This window comes from Simochromis diagramma, unplaced genomic scaffold (genome assembly GCF_900408965.1).
Source record: "Simochromis diagramma unplaced genomic scaffold, fSimDia1.1 OVJJ01000421.1, whole genome shotgun sequence".
Classification (NCBI taxonomy): domain Eukaryota; kingdom Metazoa; phylum Chordata; class Actinopteri; order Cichliformes; family Cichlidae; genus Simochromis; species Simochromis diagramma.
Genome location: NW_024387250.1, coordinates 9,360,817 through 9,380,030, shown reverse-complemented (window position 1 = coordinate 9,380,030; position 19,214 = coordinate 9,360,817). Strand labels below are relative to the sequence as shown.

Sequence of the window (19,214 nt, the reverse complement as noted above, 5' to 3'; positions counted from 1 at the left end):
CTTTACACTGCAGCAGCAGCAGCAGCAGCAGCAGCACACCATTTGGGCATTCAAAAAAAAAAAAAGACCCAGCAGATAGGTGAGGAAAGTTATTGAGCTGGTGCTGCCAAGGTTGTTGAATAGATGCAATGAATCTTAAGTCTCTCTGAGGTTACCATATGAGTTACCACAGCAACACAGTCTGGGACCGCTATCACAAAGACAACTTTGGCGCACTGCCACCACTCATTCAGAGAGAAAGAAAGACGGAGGATGGGGGAAGAGTGCATGTGGTGGACAAAGGCGAATGCACTTTGCATGAAACATTGCAGTTATGTCTTTGTTGTTATTTGTAATTCCACAGCTTTTTTGGCAGTATGGTAAATTGTTGTTTCATTATTGCTTACAAAACTGTTAACGTCATTATAAACTTATATACAACGTCCTCAGTTATTCATTCGAGGTAAATGTTTGCCCGCTTACCAGCAGAGCTGTTGAGTAATATGGTGGCAACCACTGAGTTTTTGTATTTATTTTATTTTTTGACCAACAAAACAAAACAGTTTATACTGTCATCGTCATTGTGGTTTACTCATCACTGTGTTATGAACATGTACAATAAAAAAACCCGCAAAGGACTGCCTAAAATGCAATACAAAAGAACAGCCATTGCATTGATACCCACTATTCACTCATAATAATGTGTGGACAGTTCAGTAAAAGCATGATCAATAAAACATGTCCAAAATAATAGATTTTATTTATTCGGTGCACATAGGCAATTTAACATTTTTGTATTTATCAAAGCAGAAAGGCCCGAGAATTGTCTCGCTAATATGCAGAATTCAATATTTGTTTACTAGCATTGCAGTGTTACTACACATCATCAATGAATAATTTTGCTTAAGAAAAGAAACCACAGAAATGATTGATATTTTTTTCACTAACTGTCTAAATGGAGTAATTATTCTAGCACTATGTGCCACCCACAGAGAAAAAGATCACATCGATCATCAAACACTTAGGGTTATAAAGTGGAAAAGCCCTAATATGTAATCCAAGAAAAACAGGGAGACACCCCAACAAAGCTAAATTCTCTGCACTGGTAACAGATGGTCATGTTGGGTTTGCTTTGCTCACTCTAATCTTGCATAAAGCAGCCTGATTTGAATTTCATTCAGTTTTAAATATTTTCTCAGCCCTTGTCTTAGGTTTCTTTCTAATGCCTATTTTACATTTTTATTTTCCCTTGCCTATCTTTCTTTATTCAGTCATCCCTTCAATTTTCTTAGGCGTGTTGATGGGAGATTTCACATGGAGCATGAACAACAGTCTGTTTCACAGCAGGCCAAGATCACATAGCATGAGGAACAGATGCCCAGGTGAGAACACTGCCTGGGGTGAAGGCAATTAATCCGAGCTGAAGGTATATTTCTGTTCTCTGTAAGGCAGATTCTGCAAATCACTGATTAGTCATTTAACAACATCTGGAGTTTGGTGCTTGATAAGCTTTGCTTTCGGTTGTATTCATCAATACAGCTCTGTCTCTGTGTACACAATCAGGCTCCATTGAGCCATCAGTCATATGTGAGCATCTGTTTCCTCAAATGTCCCTTCACTCCTTCCCACTTTCGAATGTTCTCTAGCGCTGAACATTTGTTTCCTCTGCCTTCTTTATTCTTCGCTGTGTATTATCGGCAATAAAATCAGCAGAACACACAATGCAGAGAAGTGGAGGATGCAAAGCTCAGAGCAAAATGCATTGCCATTTGCTGTTGCAGTGTTTATGAAATGAAATGAGAATTATTCCTGCTCGGTTTCTGTTGTCACTTCTAATATTAATGTGTATCAAAATGTGCCATTTGGTGGTGTACAGCTTTGTCCATTTTTTTCCATTATGAGAACCGTGATAAGAAAAACCTCGGGCCATTGTGAAAGCTCGTCTTTACAGCGGCAGTATTATCATGAGCAAACCCTGGTCGACAGTGATGCACAGACAGCTTTCTTAAAACATACTTTGATTTGTTTGGGTGTTTATAAAATGGTTGTTGTACACAAAGATTTCACCTGAGTATTGAAATGCTCCTTGGGGTGCGACAGGGAGCCTTTTAACGGCTTGATCTGATTTAGTTTGATTTGCTAATGGATGAAAGTGAGACTGTTGTTTGCAAGCAAACAAGCAGATCTTTGATTCCCTATGTGGTGTTATCGACTTAAGGCTACCTGAGTGGCGTGCTGTGATGGCTTCTCTGCGCTTAAATATAGTACCCTTTTCTGTTCAGAGCACTAGTAGTAAGCCAAATTTTGTTTAAAAGGATAACACTGTGAATAATTCATTATGACTCAGTGGATTGAACTAAATCAAATCACTTGAATTCTGCATTGTGCCATGCTTAAATGTGCCCTGCAGAGTGATCTTGTAAATAAACAAAAGTCAGGTTTGTATGAAAGTGTTGCCCACCAAAATGTGTGCATGTGTTTGGGTACTTAAAGTTTAATAAGCTAGCTGCCTTCCTCTTCTGTGTCTTGCAGGTGCATTGTCGTATGCAAGCATGTTACCACCACCTGCACATCAGCATAACCATGTGAAACCACAGGCAGGACGTCCCTGTTCGCAGAAACACATTTGAATATGCAGTGACAGAAAAGGTCAAAACTAAAGAAACTTTAACGCAGAGTCAACTTTTCTAATGTTTCTCTCTAATGTTATATTTGCATATCAATTAAAAATAACTGTGAAGAATTTCATTTACACTGATAATGTTGCTTTGGGTAATGAAAAGTGGAAAAAATAAAAGCCAACTGTTTAAAATAAATGAAAAATGAAAGCTAGGATAAAAGGTATTTTCTGATTTTCTCTTTTTTTTTTTCCTCACAACTACCCAAGTGGTGAATTATGCCATGAAGTGGGAGTGAATTGAATTGTCAATTACAGAAGTTTACAGATAATGGGTGACACAGACACCCACTATGCGACACAGGGGGGCGAGCGAAGGGAGGGGGGGCGTTCTGGCACGATCCAGCCATTTGACATGCATCAGACAGTGCATAAATCCTGCTTTAATCCATTCAAGGAGTGACTGCAAGTCCACTTTGTATGATTCATTTCATGTTCTAAATGACAAACAGCTTCTCACCAAACCTTCGAGTTTGTTTTAAAATAGCTTAAATCACTTTTTTCTTGACAAGACTGGAAAACGTGCAAAAAGAAAATAGCATGTTTTGAGACCACTTTAGTCTCACACCCACAACTTAAGCAATCAAATCATTATTATATATATGTCTTGCCATCATGATGACATCTATACACAATGCTTAACATGTGAGGGGTGTACTACAAATCAATTTTAGTATAGCCTTTTTCTTATAGTTGGCTTCCAAAACTCCAATAAAAGGTGCTTTTGAGGTGTCATTTCATTCTTTTTACTCACAAAATGAACAAGTGTTGCTTACATCATGCATCCCTTTGCTTATCCACCTTGGGTGGCAGGTGGCTGGAGCACATCTCAGCATTAGATGACAGGTAGGGGTACTCCCAGGACAGGCTGCCAGTCCAAAGTCAGGCTCACATACAGAGACAAACAAACACTCATGCTGACATCCACACCTACAGCTAATTTAGAATCACCAATTAACCTAACACGTCTTTGAAGTGTGGGAGGAAACTGGAGCAACTGGAGAGAACTCATGCAGGCACAGGAAGAAAATGCCACCGCCAAGAACCCACGTCCCAAAGCACTCGACCCAAGGGAAACACTGTAGGATACTCAGAAACCAACTTCAGTAGATATTCCCAGGTTTAAATGACATCACAGTAAGTGGTGCTTTCCTCTAATCAGGTGTAGGAGGTCTTTGAGTGAAAGAGAGAATTGCGAATCGCATGGTGTACGCTGTAACCTTTTTGACATTTGTCAAGCTAATCTATCCATGGCCACACTGAGCAAAGTAAAAGTGTGGATAATTTTAAAAAGTAATAATATGCATAATTTTGGAGGGTTAAGAAATTTGGTCTACCTGTTAAAGTTGCCATTCCATGAAACTAAAGTAGCACAGGCATTTTGTTTAATAAAAGCATGACCATTTGCAGTACACTGTCTATATCATCAAATCTATTTAATGTACTACTTCTTCACTCTTTCCTTCCTTACTGGAAGTGTAAAACTCATAGCCAAAGCATTCCTATGCAGCAACAGAAGCACCCGTTTCTGTTTTGTCATCTGGTTTGATGGACAGATGGTATTATCAAGATTTAAATTTGAATGCTTTCCAGATGGTTGCCAGCTGATACTTGCATTCATAATTCCCTTCTGCAAAGTATTTTCATTTACTTCTACAGTGTTTTACTTCTTACTTCTGCGTGTTTACAAGTCATGGCCTCTTTCCTTCCCAAAAACTGTCTCTTGCATATGGCTATAGAAAGATCTTTAGTATTTTCCTTGACTCCTCAACATCTCCCTCCCGAAGCGACGACCATCTACTAGAGAGAAAGAGATGCACATTGAATGAGGGATAAGAGACAAGCAGCCAGTGATGCCTTTCTTCCTTTGACATTGCTACACTTAATGCAGTCCTTTGTCCGCCAGCAGGGTTTCTGCCATCTCATGCTTTAAGTAAACAGAGCACATTTTTAGAATAATGTAAAATTCCAGAAAGACCACAAAACATACTTAGGTTTCAGGGCACACTAAAGTTCCATGTCATGACTTTTTCACAATGAAATATACATTTTTAATTTTACCATTGCTGTAACTGATGCTTGAAGGATGTGACTGTTGTTGATTTTAAGGTTGTTAGCTTAAAATCAAATAATTCAGAAGTTATTACAGTATCTAAGCATAAAACCATACAAGGAACTTTACCAATATTTCTAATGAGGTGTTGTTATTATTATAACTGTCTCTACTTATCTGTCACAGTTAAATAAACATATTTATATTAAAGGAGTTCAAATCAGTATAAACATCAGACGATTATCAGCTGTGCAGCTCAGTGTTTTAGCATTACTACCTGCAAATTTGTTGTTTTTGGCTAATATCCTTCATGTAGACATCAGTATACTTCTAAACTGAGAAAGTTGGGAAGTTATGCTACAATACCTTCACTAATTGTCCGTTAAAATAACATTTAATGCAATAAAAAGCTACAAAGTGATTCCCTGTATCTTGTTTTTTTGCTGTAGTAGTGAATAAAGTTACACTGGCAGCCACCGTAGTAATTATAGCAGCATGCTAATTTTAGCATTAGTGGTAGTATTGATTTTGTTGTAGGCTGGCGTAACATCTCGGTCAGTTAGTGGCGACCTTACTATAAAACAGCTTGCACTTTTATTTGCTCATAAGCGACAAACTTAAGCTTCAGCATTTTTCCAGTAGAACTGACCCCAGGGTTACAAACCAGTGCAGTATTACTTCAGTTTTTACTATAGTTAATGTTTTCCTTAATCTCATCACTGTTATGCGTTGCTTTTGAGTTATTAGCTCAACCGTCTTCACTTTTCTGTACTATTCAGTTGACTCAGTTTTCTTTCTGTTTGTCTCTGAATCTACTACAACACGGTGTTCCTGGATGGTGGTGGGATAGTGTTCCGGGGCAAGGCCTCGCTCTCTCTCTAACTCGCACTCTTACTGTCTCTCTCTCACTCTCATCTTCTTAGTGGGCGGGCAGTGGGCGCGATGACTAAGCCAAGGTTAGGCATGTGCTAGAACATAATCCACTGAAACCCAATATCCCTCCTGCCCACCTACCATGATTTCATCACTTAAACAGCAACTGTGTGCTATCATAAATTAGCAGATAAATGAAGAAGAAAGCTGCATTACTTTCAGATGGACTGTGCAAAAGTTTTCCAAGACTAAAGCATTACTGATCAGCCTAACACAATTACATATACAAAGCTATGTTTTGGTAAAATAATAACAATAGCTTTTAAATTGGTTTACAATAGGTTTTACTAGACGTTGCTGTGATTCCAGCACTTCTTTGTGGTAAAAAATTAGCAATTCTTGGCAATAAGAAAATTCATACTTGGGTGCATTTAATAATCTTGCTTTTAATTTTGACGATTAAACAGGACAGTCTGGCCATGAGAATTTGGTAGTGTTAAATGAAATCGCCCCTTCTTCATCAAGGAAAGCCATTAACAGGGTCCACTTATGGAGTCTGAGCTCCAGGGATCATGTTTAGACTAAACAGAAGGACAAGGGGAAAAAAAGAGGAAAGGGATGAGAGAAAAACAGAGAAGGGGAAGCAGGAAGGGAGGCTGGGTATGGAAACAGAACTGCGCTGGGAATAGAAAAGAAGGGAGGATGCTTTCTATTTTTAGGTCTAGATAACATGAGAGAGAAGAGGCATCACCCCCTCTCCCTCTATCCCCTCATTTCCCACATTCCTCCTTGGCACGTGCAACAGACACTCAGGACGGCTCTATGTGCCTTGAATACCAATAAGAGAGAAGCAGCTGGATACTGGCAGGCTGACATTCTTCTGCCTTCTCCTGTCTGCAGAACAGAGACAAGACAAGGGCTGGGTGTCTGACAGGACACACACATCCACACTTCAGAGGACACACCAGTCAGGATAGGCAATAAACCAATAAGGGCAGACTGTTTGACGCAAGCAACACTTGAACTATTAAGCAATGAAGATTGTAGATGATAGGCTTTGTTGAGGATTTCAAACTGAAGACAGAAATTTGTGGAGTATTTCAAACTATCATCAGGTACAAACCATTAGTGTGGTGACAGGCAGAAAGATATATGCTGTGGAACCTAAACGAATCCAAAGAAATCAAAGAATCAAAATGAGGTAACATTAAAACTTTACCACTGCCAGGTAATGTATGAGAATTGGCATTGATGTAGTCAGGTTTTCAGATAAGTGCACGAAAAGGGATGCTGCAAACAAGAACACAGAAAAAAATGCCTCAGTTAATACATTCATGCAGGACAGCTGCCTTAATGCCAAACCTTGTCATCCACACCCTGACATATCCTCTCACTTGTTCCAATACCAGCTTATTCATGTACACACTAGGCTCCATTGGCACAGGCTAAGGCAAGCTAAACATCAACAAATCAAGTCAGTCCAGTGCAAGGAACAGTTCCCTTGATATCCAAATGCATTGTTAAATCTGACCTGGTCTTTTTTCCTTCCGCTTAAAGTTATAATAAAAAAATTCTCTTTTGTCCAGCACAGACATTGTTATGTCAATATCCAAAGACTGATTCACAGACTGTGTGAAAAAGAGAAAATATGATATACGCTGTGTTCTGTTATCAGTAAAGGAGAAAGGATGCTGTTATTGCTGCTTTTATCAAGAAAAAGTAGCAATAACAGCATACAATAGATCTTTTTAAAATACATGCGACCGCCAGTGCTACCTATCAGCCTCCTAGTAATCACGCCTATGGTACCAGTGAAAAAGTCCTACATCGTCTTGTTTTCATTTATCACATTCACAAAATCTTCAGAAAACATAACCTCTGACCTCTGACCTTAACATCAAGGTCACTGAGTTTCAAATTCATTCACGATTTTAGCAAATTCATCTATGGTGTGGATTTGAAAATCCTAGATGACGTCCTCCTTGAGTTATCACATTCACAAGATTTTTAGAAAATGCGACCTCTGACCTTGAGATTAAGGTCACTAGGATTCAAACGAGTTAGAGATTTTTAGTAGCTGTTCTTATGGTATCAATTTCAAACTCTTCCATTGCCTTATTCACGGCTTGCCATCAACATGTACATGATAACGTGGTCCAATGTGTGGTGTGTGTGAAGGAGAGCGAGAGAACGCCTGAGATAAAGGCCAGTCCAAATCATTAATTGAATCAAGCAATCTGACTGGTTATTAGCTGTGACATAATAACCATACACATCTAAATCTAATTCCTTTACAACCGTGGTCTCAAGTGGGGACCTGAAAGGAGCTGGAGCTAATATTCTAGAGGTTTGCAAAATATATTGCCATTAGTCAATGCATATGTACAAAATAAGCATAATGCATCTATTATTACTTTCAAGTTATTGGTTGGTGAACAGAAATCCATGTTATTGTGAGACGTCAATTTGTTATGAAATCACTCACGTCTGTTGGGGGCAAATAACAGTTCTGCATCATAAGATTATGACAGGGCTTCGGTGAATAGTTATTGTTGCTAAGTGTAAATGATCTTCACTTATATTGACTTAACTGCTTTTGTGTAGCTAGTAAATTGTTTGCTTAACATGTAAATTAGTTTTTTTACCACATGGTGCATATAAAATTACACGTTTAACCTAAAGACTGAAAGATGACATGCAGAGATGCATAAAATAAATGCTGACACACATAAAAAAGCTGAATGAAAAACACTAAATGCACTGTCTTCTTTTAAAGAAAAATCAAACAAGCTACCAAATTACATGGCAATCGCCTTGCTCCATGTGCAGGCAGTCAGCAGGATCTATTTCTTTATAAAAACACTGATTTCTGAACATATGTTAAAAAGAAAAACAGCGTAAATTGAGCTGAATTGCTGTTATAGTTAGTTTCATTGTATGGCCCTTAGCTGCCATGAACTTTACAATTACATAACTGCATGGACAGATTTTCAGCTAAATGTAATCCAGTGAAACTCAAGTTATAATATTTACTACAGAAATGTAGCAGAGTTTTAACTATAAGTGGCAGAAAATAAAAGTATGCTAGTCATGCTCTTGAAAAAAATGTACTCAGTTGCGTCTATTGTCCCCCTTTTAATCATGTACTCACAAAAGGAAAGGATTTTGGTGAAAAATGCAGCTGATACACAAACAACACTGCAGGCTTTCATGGACTGAGCAGGACTCTAAAAGTGTATGAATGTTTCGCCCGTACACGTGGACTGGCAAAGGCACCGAAAAGCAAACATACACACATATACAAACTCATGTCCTGTCACTTTGCGCTGGACACATTGTTGAAGTGCTCGAGATAATAGCATTTGACAGACTGCTGGTGTGGTTGTCATGGGGATCTGATCTGAACAGCCACTAGCTACCACAGCAGAAACAAAACAGAGGGCAGGAGAAAGCACATCAATTCCCAGAGCATTGTCCAGGAACGTCATCTCAATTAGCAGATGAGACACTGTTAGGGGTCAGTGTCTAAGAATCAAATTATTAAAATGATGATGATCCAGATAGGAATGCCTAATGGAAGAAATCGGGTGTTGGTTAGTAAGTTAGTTGGTAATATAATGTGTAGAAAGAACAAAGTGTAGCATTGCTTTAGAAGCGGTGTGAACCTGTGCTTTAACCCAGATGCTATCAGCACACTAGCAGACACTATTTGACAACTAAACACAGGTAGATCAGTGAGGGTAAACCTGAATTTAATGAAAACATCATTATTTTTTGCTCAAAATTAAATGTCATCCATTAAATAGTTATTAAGAAATTTCACTGAGTATGTGGTAGACCTTCAGACCACCACTGACAACCAGAAATTCATTCTGCTTGGCTAAAATAGCTCAAATAAAAGGTAAATCGAAATGTGCACATTCATATGCATTTCAATCGGCAGCACTCTTAGAATTTCTTAGATTATTATTGTTTACATTACTGTTATTAGAAAATATGCTGTTATTACAAAACTAATAGGGGCAATTTTCTTGCATGTAGATTGTAATTTGCCACCTAATATTTTGTAGCTGGATAATTACTTGAAGTGCATCTACAATTTGATAAAATATGTATGGCCAGTAGGCTAAGTTTATTAAACCTCACATATAACTACATAATGCTAGGAAAGCTGAGGACTGAGCAAAGTATTGGTGTGTCACATGATGGCAGTTGTGATATGTTGGCTATAAGGTAAAAGTTTAAAATACACAACACAGATGCAAATCATTAGTTGGTTACTTTTTACAGAAATGTAAAAAAAAACCAAAAAACATCAGCAGCTTGAGTCAAGATGGCGCCGGAGCTTTGTAGACTAGGCTGTGCTGTGGATAACTGTGCCTGCTAAGCTGAACTAATGGTGTGACGCTGGAAGCATCACGAGGTTGCAGGTGGAAGCTTCTCAGCGTGCAAACACCTGCGAGCTTAGGGAGTGTGTGTGTGTCTGATGAGCTCAGATGTGCGCAGCTTTAAACTAAGGTGTGTTTCTGTCTGTTAGGCGAATTAAAATGTATGTCTCAAATATATGACTATGTACCCTTTGGAACAATTGCTGCTTGACTTTTATTATTGGATTTGCGCACTGGCACTCAGTCATAGCAAGCTAATCACTGAGACATGACCGCTTCTGGGAGAACGACTCCTTATTGTTGAGAGGGGCACCAAGCTGCAGGGGGACAATCAGACCGGCACTCTCAGTTACAGTTCCAGTCAATTTGGATGAAAATGCCACATCCAATGGTTGTTTGTTTAGAGAGAGTTCCCAATAAAGCTATGAGTCACGAGTGAATCACTTCACACAGGAGGAGCGATGACTGTGCTCCACCAGGGTCTAAATACATTTCTCTCTTTTTCTCTTTGTGAGGATAAAAGCTGACTGGATTGGCTTGGGCTCTGACTAGGGTTCAGATGACTTCAAAGAGAGGCGAGGGATGTAAGAGAAGGGGACAGAGAGGCAGAGGTGGAGGGATGTTTTACGTGCGGTGCTGTCGGTGGACAAGGGGTGAGAGTGCACATGTGTGTCAGGGACCGTATGAGAAAGACAAAGATAGAAACTTAGTTTGAAATGGTGGAGTATATGAGAAACATCAAAGACCTGAATCTGAACAAAAGAGGGCATGAGAGTGGGAGGGGAGACAGAAGGGGGAGATGGGAATGAAAGAAACAGAAATGAGAGGGCAAAGTGTGAACACCAGAGCCAGAGACAGTGATGGAAACTGGGATAAAAAAAAAAAAAAGTTGGGAGTGAGAGAAATGTTTTCACAAGTTTACACAGACAGAGAAGACAGAGAAAGTGCAAGAATATTTTTGAAGACCGCCTTCACTTTGACTTCAAGCTGCCAAAATACACAGTAGAGAAGTAAGGTAATACAGAAAATATGTTCTTGTTTCTGTTTACTTTTTAACTCTCTTGATGAGCAAATATGATTTTTGCTTTGGCAATGATTTGAGGCTGCTATAAAGTATATACTGTTTGAAAATAGCATTCCTCACATGATTTTATTCTGTTTCTGCTGAATACTTTAGTGGGTGATTTGGGACACAATGACATTTACAAAAAAAGCAGCTAAGAGTAATTAGTTAATGGTGTTCCAGTTCAAGTATCACATAATAAATATGATGTCCAGAAAAATGATAAAGTCCCAAAACTATATCCAAACCACAAAAAATAAACTAGCATATTATAAAACAACTACTCTGTGTTATCTGTCGTATAAAACAACAGGAAATAAAGAAAATGCAGTAGCCCTGCCCTTAATCGGTTGATAATGAATCATCAAGTATTGTACACTAAATGCATCTCACAGTTAAGAGATTTTAGAGCAAAATATATAACCAGCTTTTATACATCAGAGATGCAATGTGGGAATTTATACATAGTAGACGGTGAGTGGGAAGGAGTGAGCCTTCAGCAGAAACAACCGGTGAGTGCGTTAGAAGTAGAGACTGCATGGAAACCGTTTACAGATGGTGTTTGTAGCGATGGAGGGTCGAGAGAGGAGGGGCACAAATACAAACAAGAAGAGAGGACGGACATGCAGAGGTTTCAGATGGACAGACAGACACACTGTGACTGTAGCGAAATCAAAGAATTCAGATGTCAGCTTCATTGTTTTGTCCTACATTTTAGCCTTCTGTTTTTATTTTCTCTCTGGCCCCATTAAACCCATCACACCAGAGATGGCAGTGAATTAATTTACAACTCTGGGGCACTCCTGTAATCTGTATCTAAATGTTGAGCTGGAATTAAATGACGAGACAGAAGCACTGCCTGAGTCAACCGCTATCTTAATGCCCAGGCTTCCTTGGACCATTATATAACCCTAACAGACAGGCCTAAAGACTCCAGCTGTGGCAGACGTATACAGAGAGGACCGCTTAGAGCAAGATGGGCCTAAGTTTCTGCTCACTGATCTTTGCAGTGCTTTAAAAACCATCACCTCGCATCAAATTAAATGTTAGGTAGCAAATACAGCTTTGTGATTGCAATAATATCTTTTTTAATTTATATGTGATAGCTATTCATGCTGAATAGCAGCCTTTCTCTACAGTGCCAAAAACTCTGATTTGGATGGTTTAAGGTTGTAAGAAATATAGACCTTTGATATTGGACACCCAGGAACATTCTGTGCCCTCAGCCAGGTCACCTACACCAAAAGCAAAAGTTTCTTTGTTGCCAAAGTAAAATGAGAAGATTGATTTTCTGGAAAAGATTGGCTTTCTTTAGCTGAGATTGTAAAGATTGTAAAAATCTAACATCCTCACTCTAAATCCTGCCAGAAAAGTGAGTTTGTGCATTTCACACAGTGTACCCAGTCTCATTTTTTATTACTGACATTTTTTTGCCTTTAGTGTTTTGTTTATTAGAACAGGCAAGTACAAAGCTTAAACCCAGTATTACTTTATATTGCAAAGCAATTTCATGATTTCAAAAAAGCCTTAGTTTGTAGCTTTGACTAAAACAAAGTACGTCATTCAAGAGGCATCACACGCTACTTTTTAACTCTAAATGATATGACATTGATACAATTCATAAATATCATCATTTCATGCTTTGAAATGACTTGTTATGAGCCTCACAAAGCCACTGCTGACACAGAGTCAAATATTTCATTACATTTACATTAAATATTTATATGAAAACAAATCTCCATGTCCAGTAATCACAATTAGGCACCCTACCAGCCTAAAAAATTAAACTCTTCATTAGTTTACATTGCTTATTTTTCAATTTTGCCACAATGGTGTGAATTTGTGCTATCGACCAGCTATGGAAGCACCACTGAACTTAAATCTTTCCCTCCAGAGCCTCGTATAATTTGGCTCAACAATGGTTCCAAATGGTACGATGGTCCTTCAGCTCATTTGGCTTCTCTCTTACACTTACATTGCCTCTGAGCTCTGGTTGTGGGCAATACTGGGGCTGGAGCCAACAGCTTGAACTCACAAGGCTTGGGACCATCATGGTCTCTACCAGATTAATGTCTGCTTCAGGGGATTCTGGAGGGTGGGAAAGTCCACCACCTTGAGAGTCCTCTGTTGTAGAGGTGCCTATGTGATTCTGTGTCACTCTCTGTTCGAGGATGTTATCAAACAGCTTCTGCCTCACAAATCCATCCATCCTTCCTCAATTCTTTCCTATTCCTCTTTGCCATTTATCCTTTTCAAGCCTTTTCAGGATTTTTTCAATATTATCAACATTATTATATGGACCAGTTTAATAACTAAAAATGTTGACCAGTTGCAAAGAACTTTTATGAGAACTCCTATGGCATAAGAGACAAAATACAAGCCGTGATATTGCCACCAATATGGATATATATCCTCTGTGCGCCTTTGTGATTATTTATGACACGTCTCCTTAACAAACAAAAGTTTGCTTAGGGAGAATGAACTATTCACATAATCCAGCAGTTACTTCTGGTGTTTGTTGGATGTACAGTAGGAGGTTTCACCACCCACAGCATGGCTTTGTGGATTAGCTTCCGGTTGGACAATAAGATAATAAAACTACTCTACCACCAACTGTAGCAACTGCCAGCACCTGTAATTACCTTTTATTTACAGACTTCAGCAAATACAGGAGAATTGATTAGTTTGATATACAAAGCCATAAATGTCAATTCTCCCCCCTAAAGTGGGGGCCAAACACCCACACGTTTCCTCAACAATTTTTGGAAAAAAGAACATGTGTTTTCAAACACAGGAAGAGAAATTGCCTGGTTGGCAAGCTGACATACGAAGAGCCCTACTTCACACACAAAGATTTCTCTCTGATCTGGCAATTATAGATCATCCCACCTCACCCCCCCACCCCCCACCCCCACCCCCCCTTCGCTCGTTCCCCGGTCTTAGTGATCTTTTGATTGCAGCCTGAGAGAGACAGGCAGTATAAGAACCCTTCAATCTAGCTCTTAAGTGAGAAAATGCTGAAAATGTATTCAGTTCCCTCTGCTTTATGACTCATGAACAATGTAGGATGGTTGGGAAATTGTATTGATAACAGGGCATGCTGATATAGGGCAGGTTTAACACATGCAGCTTAGAATGAAACTGAAAAATGCGTTCCAGGCAGGAAATGAATTTTCAGCCATCTAAACCAAATTTTAATATGTATGCCTTTGTTTGTTACCTGGCACTCTGGGTTATAATTTTGAAGAAATCAGATAGACCTGATAAAACACACCTATTGTTGAAAAAAAAATCTAAATGTGTTTTACATGTAGTATTTGAAATTATCCAAAGCATCATGCATACTCATCAGTCACTTTGTTGGATATTATGCTCCTGATTTTGTTCCTGTTCGACACATCCGAGACACCAGTAACATAAAAACAGTGGCCAACACCTCGAGAGGGTTAATAATGGATGCAGTTCTGCATCATGTAACACTGCTCTATTACTATTGTGGTGCTGTGATGCAGAACAGAAGGATTGTCTTGTTCTTGCAAAATGATCTCTCGTATACAAGCACTTAATCAATTGACAAATCGATAGCACGCACTAATATCTTTGCCCTATTTGTCATTTCTGTTTGTTCTTTACTTCACCACCGAGGCTCACTAAGTGCAGTGCGGCATCAACGCGCTGTCGCAAAGTGTAAATGACAGAAATCTCTGAAGCATAAAACAGTGAGAAAGTGCATAAATACACTTGTAAAGAAATATTCACAATAATTTTTGATGTAACTATTATTTGACAAGAAAAGCAATTTTATCATCTGTTATAGGCTAAAGCTATTTTGGAAGTGGTCTAAAACAGAAAAGCACAGTTTGGTATTTGCTACATAAATGTTGATCAAAAATATAACCGTGACACATCATGTATTATTTGGTTATGTGATATGAAACCAGTGGTATGACTCTGTTGTGTGATGATCTGAACTATACATAAAACAGAACGCAGATAAGCATCCAACGAATGTTCTTGGAGCCCAATATAAAAGTCCTTTTATTGCGTAGTAACCTTGCAAAAACCACCACGTTTTACTAAATGCTAATTACTTTTTAAGTGACACAGTCTTAACATAGGCAGAGACACAGGCAGCAGAGTATAGAATTTATCGGCTAAAGGTTAAAAAAAAGTGAGAGCTGCATGTGCTTAATGTTAGAAAAAAGACAGAAAAATACAGTAGAGACTTGGCGGCTCTGCACAGCAATAGAAGCCAAACTGGCTGCTGGAAGAACAATTACTGGATACCCATCGGCAGCTTAGATGTAAATAAGAGTGAGCTGGTGCCTCAGCTGTCAGATACAGCACAACAGAGACAAGATCAGGCTTCAGTATACTGCAAAACTTATGTAATATTAACCATTTATTTCATTTCACCCTCAGTTTAAATTACGAATGACTCATCATTCATTCATTATAGATAGATAGATAGATAGATAGATAGATAGATAGATAGATAGATAGATAGATAGATAGATAGATAGATAGATAGATAGATAGATAGAGATTTCACATACATAGTCACACACACATACGAAGACACAAACACACACAAAGCTCGAGCTGATGAGAGATAATGTTCCCTCCTCATACCGAGTGGCTGTGAACCAGAGCTGTTTTAGGCTCGCATAAAAAATTCAGAACTCTCTCTTAGCAACATTCGCCCTACATAAAGAATACACACATGCTCACACACACATCACAGTATCATTTATGTCGTGCACATGTGAGCAGAAATGAAAATACACATATTGAGAAAACCCAGGAACACTTCATGATATTGGCCTCGATTGTTTTATGTTTGAGCAGCAAGACATTAAAGAGGCTATTATACGCAAGGTTCCACACATAGCATTAATTTATTATTTATTGACTCTATTGATTAAACATTTCATTGGCATTTCTGATAAACTGGGGACATTTTACGTAGTGTTAGCTTTACATGCAAGCAGTGGTTGTGTAAAATTTCAGAGTTGCTGTTGCCAATAAATCAGTTTATCAAAAAGCCAGCTGCACGTGTTTGTGCTTGTATTTCTGCAAGTATTTCTGTGTGCATGTTTTTCAATTTTCAGCACATCCATGCATGCATCTAAGCAAGGCGTTTAAGTGCATGCGTCCTTGAAGAAAACAGGCATCTCTGCACACATCTCCACAATGAGCAGGTCAACACCTCGGCTCAACCATCCATTTTCATTAGATGCTAATGACAGGAGTGGAGGGGCGGATGTGCCAGAGAGAAAGATTCAGAGAATAAAAAAGGATATAGTTATGCTCCCTGTGGACTGACTATCAAACCACTATCTCCTGTCATCAAGCATAAAACTCCCTCTGCTCAATTACATAATCATTCCACATACACTACTAGCAACTGTCAAGCAGACGTGGCCAGTTGCTCACAATCAAGATTTTATTAAGAGTTTTTATTATGTATTTATGAGATGGATGTAGAAGAAGTCTGCGGAGGAAAATGGAGAATAAAATGTTTTCCACTTGAGAATTTAGCTCATCTCAGTGTTGCCCTCTCAGTGTGGGTTGCAACACCTCTGCCAAGTCATCTCCATCTGAAAAGCATTTAGGGCGCCTGTTCATCCTGGCATTATCCGCATGTCTATACAGACAGTGCTCCTCCAGTTCCAGTTTGTGTTAAACCCACTCTAGAAACAGGACTTCGTCCTTCCTGGCTTCACCACAGCCTTTCATTCTGCAGAGTATCTAGGTCAGTTGATGTACAAAAGCAAACTGTGACCATGTGTGGTCAAGTGGTGTGAAGTGAAGAAGCTTTATGACTAAGATATCAGTCTGGCCAAAATAAATAAATAAAACAGAGTGGTCTGAAATTAGTCTTCCCTCATTATGTTGAAAAAAAAAGAGATAGTTCTAAAAAACACAAAGTTTAGTTGCTGGATTTATTGTAAAAGCTCCCAAGTGAAGACACACACTAAGGTTGCCTATGTCACAGAAACATCAGAGTATAATCAAAGAAACAGATCAATATCAAGAGAACTGAAACAACATCACATGGAACTAAATAGATGGAAAGACCTCAAATCAATATTTGATGCACAAATCAGGATGTGGCTAGTTTTCCATGCATTGGCATATTGTGATACTCTGCCATGTTGAAATGAAATTTAATGACAGACTTCTTCCCCCCCACAGACTGAACTGACAAAACTAGACGCATGCACCCATCCATCTCAATTACCCTCAATATTTGGCCTGTTTAATGAACAATCTAGCTTCTGAGTCTGTCATCTTACTTTGGGAAGTTCCTAAATAACAAAGCGCTCCTTCCTGCTGCAAACATCGCACCACATCCAGCAAGTCTTCACCCACACTGGCAGTAATATTGCCTTGCACGCTGTGAGTGCTATAAAAGACCGTCAATCCATGACACCATGCTAAGCGTATCCTTTCCATGGTGTGCAGAGGCTATTGCAGATAGAACAGCATTTGCTGATGGGTGAATAGAATGAAATAAAGACATTCACTCCATGGTTGAGTCATCCACAAGTAAGATGAGAAAATTATCACTTCACTGGTGCATCTGAGAGAGCAAAGTGAAACAAGCCACTGTTGTTGTATATGTTTAATCAATTTGCAGGTCACTGTGAGTTAAAATCCAGCAGCACTTACATATTAAGCATTGGATTTTGCTTACATATACAGCAATGTTTAGCAGAAAAACATCAGAAAAATCCAGCTATTAGGCAATGGCAGTGCCACCAGGGAACAGAATCCTCTCCTGGTGGTAGCAAAAGCAATTTTCTAAATGGCTTATTTGTAGGTTAATCTTATATCTAGCCTTACTGTTTATGTTCAAAGCAAAGGAAACATTGTATCTAAATCAGTGCACCCAAGGAGCAGTGCACATAACCTTTCATATTTGTGTGATGCAATATAATATAAGTGTCAGAGTTTCTCTAAGAAACTGTAACTCAATTCTCAAAACAAACATGTTACCTTGCCTGCAGATTATTATTATTTCATGTAACTGTTTAATGGCTAAGCAGTGCTGGATCAAGATGTCTCAACAGTGTGACAGGGAGTAGGGAAATACACCAGTACTGCGGATTAAAACCCTGGGCTTCCTTTTTTCTTTTTCTTTTTTTAATGAATGTAAGTTTGAAAAAAAAAAAAAAAAAGCTCCAGTGTGTATGCAATAACAAGTATTATTGTACACTTGATTTCATGTATGTTGTGAGAGAATAATTGAATAAACTCTCAGTGTTCTCATTAAGCATTTGTAACATCTCAATCCTAGACCAGCCATACCACAAAAACATTGCCTTGCCATTAGTGCTAGCAACTGCCACTGCATGGCTCATCGTTGAGTAAATTGATGCAAGAGAGACACACATGCTTACGATCTCCCTCACACATGCAGACTAAAAATAGCAGCTGCCTTACCTTTCTGTACACTATCATGTTGGGGGACTCATCTGCTACCCCATTGGTCCCCTGCCCACTGCTGTTGGTCTGTGCCATGATCCAGCTAGTAAATCTGCCAGAGGAAATGTCAGGTGCTCCTGTTGTGGACAGAATGGATATTTTGGCATGTCAGAAGAACAACGAAGCCTAAACGTGACTTTGCCAAAAGAGAGCAATTTACACGCCTGTGGTCTGCATCATGTTTCAGTGTATTTGATACTTCAAAAGGGAACAGATGTTCATTGCTCCAGTTTGGCTACGTGTTTTGACATTTCACAAGGTCTTGACAAGGACATTTTTAAGAAAAGGGTGGTTGCTTTAACACAAACTGTGGCTACTGGTACAGTACACATTCCTACTGAATGGGACAAAAGTTCAACTTGAAAAGCAATGATAGGTAAATGGAAGGACTAGCCTACTATCACTCTTGCCTCAGATGAATTCGCTGTGCAGCACAGTCTAAAACGGCAATCACCTTTGACCGTTTGTTTACATCGGAGAGTTCTCTCACGCCCTACATGGCACATACTACGGATGCATCCTAAGGTTCCAATAGCAAGATAAGGTGAATTATAGACCTTGGCAGTGGTAAATGCAGTAAAACAACACACGGTCCCTGGAGGAGGCAGGCTACTCTACAATGCAGCCTGGATACGTGCATTCGGATGTAGTAGCCATAGTCAAAATGTGCAAGACTGTGCAAATGTAATG

The 19,214-nt window shown here is 39.0% G+C and overlaps 1 protein-coding gene across 2 annotated transcripts in view; it reads right to left on the bottom strand.

Annotated features, from left to right (window-relative positions):
• Positions 1 to 19,214, bottom strand: part of rgs7a (regulator of G protein signaling 7a) — a 51,006-nt gene that overhangs the window by 31,269 nt on the left and 523 nt on the right. For both annotated transcript variants that reach the window (XM_040001076.1, XM_040001077.1), the window contains exon 2: positions 18,483 to 18,601. In XM_040001076.1, the coding sequence (XP_039857010.1) occupies positions 18,483 to 18,560 (78 nt within the window). In that variant the 5' untranslated portion in view covers positions 18,561 to 18,601. The remainder of the gene's footprint in view (positions 1 to 18,482; positions 18,602 to 19,214) is intronic.